The 9,387-nt window shown below is 32.0% G+C and overlaps 1 protein-coding gene across 1 annotated transcript; it reads right to left on the bottom strand.

The window, feature by feature from the left end:
- Positions 1-2,360: 2,360 nt before the first annotated feature.
- Positions 2,361-4,745, bottom strand: LOC132069296 (histidine decarboxylase-like). Its single transcript, XM_059462691.1, has 6 exons — positions 4,593-4,745; positions 4,022-4,241; positions 3,649-3,883; positions 3,342-3,535; positions 3,099-3,235; positions 2,361-3,013 (listed from the first exon to the last, which is right to left on the bottom strand). Exons 1-6 carry the CDS (start codon positions 4,614-4,616, stop codon positions 2,435-2,437), a joined length of 1,389 nt encoding a protein of 462 aa, XP_059318674.1. The 5' UTR covers positions 4,617-4,745; the 3' UTR covers positions 2,361-2,434.
- Positions 4,746-9,387: the final 4,642 nt, after the last annotated feature.

Consider the following 9,387-nt stretch of genomic DNA (forward strand, 5'->3'; position numbering starts at 1 on the left):
GTTCCATGACCTCTCCGGACTTATGCTAGTTTACTTACGACGCAACAATGCGAAAATTTTCGAAGTGTAACATTATAGAAGAGAGACCAAAATACCTAATTACACATTTGTACTGCTCTCTTTTAGGGAGACATACCACTATTTTGATTAATTTAAAATGAAAAGATAAAATAAGTTGGAAAGAGATGTACTGGAAAAATAAGCATTCATAAGGACTTGTATTTTTCATGAGTTCAATTTGTCTTACTTTAAAATAATCCCCACAATATATTGAGAAATTTTCAATATTATATCTTGAAAAAGAATCAGTAAATCACAGTGCAAAGAGATAACTTCCAATGCACTATAAGGATTGAGTTTGCATCTCTAAACACTACGAAAGTTATTTTTCGTTTTTGCAGAATAATATGCATGGGTTGCTCCAAAATAGTAAAACCTCTCGCAACTACGTCTGGAGGAACACCTTTTTAAGCATTTGATGTTTCTGCGTGAGGTTTGAGACAGATGCTTTGACTCATCGTTGGCGTAATGCTTCTCTGTAAATAAAAAAGGACAACAAAATTAGGAAAAATAATATCTTACAAATTTAAATAAAAACTGAAAATAGAAATAAGAGTAGAGAAGAAAAGAGTGAACATTTCCACAAAATCAAAACCAAAAGCCATCCTATCGTAAATGTAATTGGGAAAAGAATGAGGATACATATATAGTGCAGCAAAATGAGCTAATGAACCCAATTAGGCAACCAAATGCCCAAATTAAAATACTCAAACCAACTCCTCAAATTCTCTAGCACTGAAGATAACATTGGCTAGTATAATTAAGTTTGCTAATTAATGGCCTTTATTTATTTTTCACAGCCATAAAATTGTTAAAGTTAGTCTTAAATGATGATACATGCATGGAAGTTGTAATGGCTAGCTCTTAAATGGTGGTACATGCATGGAAAGTTTGAAGAAATAACTTTCTGAAAATATAAGTTAAGAATACGTTGTAATCATTAATTAGAAGTAGATAAATGGATTATGTCTTCTCATTTACCTATTTATTGTGGTAAAAATTTATTATTTATTGGAAGGTAAATTTACTTTTTGGTACAAAGATATTGTAGGAATAGGACTCAAGAAAAGGGTAAAATAGTCGTTCAATAATTAGTGGGCGTTATGGTAATTCAGCTTTAGCTTTAGGGAGTTTTCCACTTTTAGTATAATAAAGCATATATGAATATATATTTAATTTAGTTAATTTATCCATAGGCATTTGAGAACACAGATAAAAGTTTTTCCAAAATTTGTACCGGAAGTTTTTAATAGGAATACTTTATCATGTGTTCAAATGCTTAGTCAAAACATTATAATTCTAGTATTTAAATAAAATTTACTGACAAATTTAAGAGGTTGCTGATGTATTCCGACAATCCATAATGATTCTGCTCATTATGAGCGCTAAATAAATGTCTAGTTTTCTCCATGGGCATTGGCCGACCGTAGGCGTAAATCGTAATCTCGATAGAGTCATTCAAACGGCTCATTGCATTCCTTCATAACAAGTCTTAATGATTTATGGATAAGTTATTAATAATGTAATCATGGTTAGGGCCTTGTTTTAGTCAATTAAATCTTATCCATTAATTCTAATCCATGCCATGTATCTCTAATCCAAGATAGAACTTGGGGAAAATGGAGAGAAGGGAAATGCAGAGGAGCCCAATCCCATTATTTAAACCAATTTCTTCGTAGTTCTTTGAAATATTTTGGACCTTTTCCCCTAAATATAAGCAAGTCTTTATCAGAGCTATTTTAACCAAGCTAAATCACGTTGAACGACTTTTCTGTTGCCTCAAGAGTAAATGCTTTATTGCACCAATCAAGTGATCAACTATTCCAACAAGGTATATACACATGCATGCGCGTGTGTGTGTATGCATGTACAAATGTATGTATGTGCGTCTCAGTTCGCATCACGTATAATCTTATTTCAATCACAATTAATAGTGAGTTAATGATACACAGATCATAAAAGAGTGTTAAATTGTTTTTATTAAAAAAATGTTACAATTATGTCGTCCAGTAGTACAATCAGGTATATAAGAGCCCGTTTGGATTGGCTTATAAGTTGGCTTATAAGCTGTTTTCAGCTTTTTTGAGTGTTTGGCTGGCCAGCTTAAAGTCATTTTGTGCTTAAAATAAGCTCAAAAAAATAATTGGACCCATTTAACTTAGTTTATCTAAAGCAGCTTATATATAAAATGAAAACTTATAAGCCAAAAAAAATAAGTTGACTACCCCAACTTATTTTTTTCGAACTTATAAGCTGCAAACAGCTTTAAGCTATAAGCCAATCCAAACGGGCTCTAAATACCTTGAATGTGGGACTTTAAAATGAAGTCATAAAGAATTAATAAATGGCATCTCTTGTCTTCTTAATTTGCCTTCTAAGGACTAATGTAGTCAATCTTATGATAAGAGCATGCACAATTTTGAACACCAATATCATCTGCAATACAAGGAGGCTCGGCTTTCCCGTATTGGTACCACAGTTTTCTTTGTTGCACTAGATCAGTGATGAAATCATCAAGCGTTTCTCGGGTGATGCCTGGCATAACAATAATATGTGCCATATCTTTGACGCATGAAAGTTGCCAACGACGGACAAATTCATGGTCATGAGGCCTTTCAAGTACGACTATGATGCTAAGCTCATTTAGCATGGCACTTATCCCTGCCAGCTGAAGGCGATCTTTCAAGTATCTGGCATTGTCGAGACATCTTGTAACATCTTTTTGTAGGCCAATTTTACCTTTAGCGCTCAAACTATACCACAAGAAAATTGGAGTTAAGCCATTACGACTACCAGAAATAGTAGCATCTACAGAAGCAATGTACTCCACATTTCTTGAGAGATTATTGATGTAGCTTTTTCTTGTTATTTGGACACCACAAGGCATTGGGCATCCTAAAAACTTGTGACCAGAAATTGTGACACTTCCAATTGGCTTCTTGAAACTAATCATCTGTTCAAATTAGATAAAGATTAATTAGAATGCGTCACTCTATGAATTACTCAAAAGTTTGTCAAAAGTAAGAAACGAAACTCACATTGTTTATAAAGGGGAACATAAGCCCACATAGTGCTGCATCACAGTGGATGTAAAACATATCCTGTGAATAGCCACAATCTTTGAGGGTTTGAAGAATAACATCAAGGTCATCAACAGCTCCTTTGAAGGTAGTTCCTACAATTAAAAGGACCATAAATTATAGAAATATTGTACGAGGACTAACTACATAAAAGAAAAAAAGAAAAAAGGTAAAAGGATAGAGGTTGGAGTGAATATATACCAATTGTGACATTTATAATTGCTGGTTTGCCCTTATTTTGGAGCAACTTTGCTCTTAAATCTGAATAATCCATCTCCCCATATACTGATGTGTTGATCGTTTCCAAATCCATTCTATACATTCTTGCAGCTTTGGGGACTGAGTAGTGAGAGTCTTTTGACGCATATAATATTCCATCAGGGAGTAGCTCTCTCCTGCATAAGTGATATTAAGAGAACTTAAGAGCACTGAAACAATAATATAATTTATTTTGTGATACTTTCTTTGTCTTAACAACTTTTTAAATTTTTTGATTTGTCAAACTTACCCATTCAAAATACCATGGAGATTGCCTTCAGTGCCACCATTAGTAACATAACCCCAATATTGGTCCTTTTCGATTTCCCATAATTGGGCAAACCAATCCAAAACAGCCATTTCGAAGTCTTTTGAATGAAAATCCACAGTGTTCTGAATGAAAGGATCACCACAATTATTTAGGTGAAATTGCAAAAGTGGTGCTAAAGTTGCATAGTGCTCATAGCATATGTTCACCGGATAACCTGAGAAAAATAAGACGAAAAGCGTTGATTTAGTCTAATCATGTCATTAATTGGGTTTGTCAAATTATGAGTGTATTTACAATTAAGACGTACATATTATAGAGATAATTAGTGTAATTTATCATAAAATATATTTACCTAAATGAAAATTGACTCGTTGGGTAAGCGTGTCTAAATAATTGACCACAATTGAGTCCAAGGAGGGACCATCACTCTGCAAGCTAGGCTCCATGACTTCAAGCTGCAAGTTCTTCCTTGGGCCTGCAGGTGGTGTCACCTTCTGTCTTTTGTAATCGCCATTCGGAAACAAACGGTGTGGCGTTAAACCTCTAGGTGTTATGGCCGATGGTTCAAATTCCTGTCAAGTATCAAAGTCTAAGGTAAGATATAATTAAGTGAATAAAAATATATTGCCTAACGCATAAACTTTTAAACGAGGAGGTCATACAATTCAACAATTTTGACTCTTGCATCTAGCAATAATTCAATGAAGTCAAAAGAGGTAATGAATAGTACATTGTTTCTTTTAGGAGTTATTAGAAGACTATGGATCACAAATAATAGCTAGCAATTGCACAATCTCTATATTTAGTAGGAGATGTATATAGTTTCAATAATGTTTGGTGAGGGAAAACCAAAATTTTGGAAAATAGCTTTTAAAACTAATCAAAAGTGAGTTGTTTTTTGTGGTAACATGAACAGCACGTACCATTTCAAAGGAGAGGCTACCCATTCTTGTGGAGCACAAATTAAGTTTTTTGTTTGCTTAGAATGGAAAACCAACTGCTGACTGAATTTTGTTCATATATCTTGGGTTTATATAGCTCTAAAAGATCAATGGTTTGTGCACCAACCATCTACTAATTTCTTTTTTATTTTCTCTTTTCCCCCTCTATTTCCTGTTAGTTTCTTCAATGTATCCTACTTGACTATTTAATAGTTCCATTAACTATATTGCAAAATAGTCTTCCCCAGTGTGGTTTTGACCCCGTGTTAGAAAGAGACTAATCAACGTTGTCAGCCAATATTAATCTATTATCAATGGGTAGGTGGAGATTGATAAGAAGCCAAATCAAATATAAACATGCAAATATTGGTGCCAAAAGACGAACGTGTAAACAATTTATTCTTTAATTTCTCAAGGACCGATTCTGGTAGAAATTAACCAGTCTAACTCGGTAGAAGTGGGTAAGAGGCTCGATAGATAAGTTAACAGTAATTATTTTAATTATCTAACTATCATCAATATAAAACAGAGAGGTACATTCAATTTTGTCATTAAGGTAAAGTTGTACGTAAATTTCCTCGTTCATTCTGTAGTTTTTTTATGAGATTTGAATTTTAGTTACGTTTGCATGTAAAATAATTACGGGGAAGGTTCATGTAACTAAACCTTGGATATATGATTTTGGATGTCATTTTAGTGTAATAAGCATAAGAACTATGTACAAGCAGTGGCAAAATTATGGTTTTAACTAAGGGTGACAAAATTTAAAGAAGTAAATATATGACGAAATTAGGGGGTTCAACATATAGTATATATACATAATAAAATTCTTTTAACGTATTTACATAGTGTAATTTTTTGGCGAAGGGCCGTTGGTTGGACTCCGCCACAGTGTACAAGAGTACATCAACATCTGCCGTCACAAATATGGTATTTTGTACACAGAAACTACTACTATGTATATTCTCAATTTCTTTAATTAATGAAATTACTGATACATCCAAATTATTATTCAAAATATACTGCCGCTCATTCATCATTCTACGTTATTAACTTATAGTATGCTTTATCACTATTTTCGTAACTTCAGAACCAGATTTATATTTTATACATAAGTCCATCACACTAAAAAGATAAAGAATATTACACACTCCGTCCCAATTTATGTAGTACCTTTCGGATTTCGAGATTCAAACAAGTATTTCTTTAACCGTAAATTTTTCATATATCTTTTAAATATTTTAAATTATCAATTGTTGTGAGTTATAGTACTTTTTACATAATTTCCAAATATGTAAATTTTATTTAAAAAAGCTTACATCCTAGTGGGCCCCCTCACATATGGTTTTCGAGAAAGATGAAATCAAAATTGCTTTGAACTTCGAAGATTTCACGCTCGAATTCACGGTCAAAATTAAAATATTTGATTCTCGAAATCCGAACGTGTCACATAAATTGGGACTGGGGGAATATGATATTATAAAGCATATAAGAAAAGAAACAAAATATGATTATATAAGGGTAATATAGACATATAAAAACTCAATCGAAATCGGAGGGGAGAAATGTCTATATTGTTAAGTTACAGATTTTAATTTCAATTAAAGTTGAAAGGGGAGAATGATTTTCACCCGTGGAAAATGTACTATTAGACTCATTATAATTCCTTTATGTACCAATATTTTTGCGGGCTAAGGTTAAGGTTGAACGTTAGGCAAACACTTTTTGACCAAAAATTTACAAGCTCTTAGAAGGGAAAATGAAAGAATTGTCTCTATTTGGTGGATTCTTTCTCTAAATTCAAAGAAGTGGAATCTACTTCACTCTATATACTATCACCAAAATATGCAGCACCTCCAAATGTCAATAGTAGGAAAAAAAACAATAAAGTTAACTAAAGATTCGAGAATTGGTCAGCGGAGAAAAACAGCTGGAGCTTTTCAAGGTGCATGAGTCAACCTTTGAATTGGTCTTTTTATAACTCTGTTCACACGAATTAATAATTTGAAAATAGTGGATAAATCCAATATATATGTTCAATAATAAAGTGTTGAATAATGAATACTACTTTTTTCCTGTCTCAACTTCTTGTCCGTAATGCACAGAGTAGAGTATACTGAGCTTTAGCATTATGCAACCGTTGCAATCTAACCTAAACTCTCATAGACATTATAAATGTATCACTTTCTTATCGACTAACTTTTCTACATACAGAGCATATCTAGAATTTGGATTGGTTATTTCTTATGAGGTGAATGTTACAGATAGTTCCAAAAAGGTGTTCAATTTATTTTGAGTGGTTCAAAATTTAGCGTTCCTATCGCGGAAAAGTGAAAAGGAATAATATTTTTTTAAGCATAGGTACAACTTTTATACGAAACTGGTATTTGAACAGTGTCTCATGCAAGTAGTATAAATGGTAAGAATCGTAGTAAACTTGTAGTGTAATGATAACAAATGTTTAAAGAAGAAAAGTACAAGCTGAAATTGATGGACAAGTCTATTCAACTAATTTAATTGTTGAACTACAAATGATTTCACAAACAAAGGACTTCATATAAATAATTGAAATATGTAAAAAAAATTGTTATAAAGTATTGGGTTTTAATATATGATTAAGATTTAAAAGTCAATTTCAATCAGTACAAACTTTGTAATATGAAAGATAACCAACAAAAGTATCCAAACAAGAATGGAGAGTTTGGGTAAGAATGTCATAGTTGTGCTTAGGGGTGTACAAAGCAAACCGACAAACCGCACCAAACCGGTAATCCGAACCAAACCGAGAAAAAAATCCGACTAGTGGTTTGGTTTGACTTAGTTTGGTTTTAAAAAGAAAAACCCGAACACTATTGGTTTGGTTTGGTTTTAGCTAAAAAAAGTCAAACCGAATCAAACCAACCCGACATTACATTTATAAAATTTCAAACATATTTTATACATAGAAATATTTATTTATAATGTAATTTATAAATGTTTCTTTAATTTTTTCATAGTTTTTTATCTTTTAACATATTATTTCAAGCTTGGAATTAGAATTTTGAATGGTTTAATAAGTTTTATAGCTCAATGATATTAGTAACTCAAATAAAACTCAACAAAAATCAAATCAATACTAATGCTAACAGAAGAAATTCATATCTAACACTGGAATGACAATAATTTTGATATCTATTCTTTAGTTTTATATTAGTTTAGAAAGTGAAAATACATAATTTTATTTTATTTTTTTCTTTAATATCTAGTCATGTAATTAATACTTATTAGCCGTACTTATTTTAGCATGACTTAGTACTTTAAGATTATGATCATTTTCTACATGCCTTATAAATTTGTTGTATTTATTGTAGCATGACTTATAATTAGTACTTTTAGATTATGACAATTTTATTTTATGCAATTTTATTAATTTTTTTCGTTGAATATTTTAGTACAATGTCATCTCTCATCACGTTTTGTGTTATTTTCTTAATAAATATCTTAATTAGATAGTCGTATCTTACTAGGACTAAAGAAATATTTGAATACAAGTTATATGTTTTGTATGAAGACTTTACCGGAAAAAACCCGAAAACCCGAAAGACCCGAAAACCGAAAACCGAGGTTGAAAAACCCGATTTTTGTTGGTTTGGTTTGGTGTATAGATTTAAAAACCCGATGCAATTGGTTTGGTTTGGTCTTTAAAAAATCCGAACCAACCCGGTCCATGTACACCCCTAGTTGTGCTCATAGAAACCAAAAAAGTATGTGAAGTGACAAGAAACTTGCAAGCTTTGTTCTTGTGTGAAAGAAGAATGATAAAAGAAGGTCTTATTTTAACCACGACAGCCAATGCAGTTACTCATTTATTTATCATATTTTTTCCAAGAATAACAAATAAATTAAGAGGCTTGTTTCAAAAGAGACTTTAGTACTCCTACTTGAACTTTCATATGTTATTGAACATACCTTCCACTAGCACGTAAAATTCCAATTAATTTTTTTTTTAATAAGTAAATAATTGATACTAATTTTATTTGCAGGTTGTAAAATAATGCCCAAATTGACACAGTGAAATGTCATAGTTTGTCGTTAACATATATGGCCTGGCACGCTCAGGGAAGAAGTGGAATCAATCTGAGCGTGGATGAACTTATGTAATCGGACTTATAAATCAATAATATGCAAAACCATCACCATTAGAAGATACAGTAGAGGAAAGTTACAGATTTACCAAGGTAAGTTTATTTTCCTTTGTCACTTCGTATATTCACTGTATCAGAAGTTCGTTTTTTAAGATATATTATCATTCATGAAGTGTACAATATTTGTTATGAGGAGTTCCAACCTGACATCATACTGTTTGGTATAATTAACCTAATTTTCAATAATAAAGTACCGGTCCCACCAAAGGCAAAATCAAATTGACCTTTTGATAATCAAACTTTTACGCTTAAAACTTGTCCCACATGACATCTATTTTCTTACATAAAATTATAAAGATTCAGTCCACTAGAGCTCTACTTTAGTCAAAATTTAAAATCCAAGTTCTATTAATGAAGACATCTTTCAGTATTATCGCACGAGTCACTTTGTCAATAGAATTTCGTTTCTCTCCTTGCAATTTGCAAAGTTCAATTTTTAACTACCTCCATTCCGAAGTCCTTTTCGACCATATAAAGTATGGAAAAGGGCCATGTTTCTCTTTTAAATTATCCTCCGTTATAATATCCTAACAAAAAAGCCCTCTACATAACCTAAATTCCAAAACCACCCCTCTCCATTAACAATCATCCGA

The sequence above is a fragment of the Lycium ferocissimum genome, chromosome 9 (genome assembly GCF_029784015.1).
Source record: "Lycium ferocissimum isolate CSIRO_LF1 chromosome 9, AGI_CSIRO_Lferr_CH_V1, whole genome shotgun sequence".
Lineage (NCBI taxonomy): Eukaryota > Viridiplantae > Streptophyta > Magnoliopsida > Solanales > Solanaceae > Lycium > Lycium ferocissimum.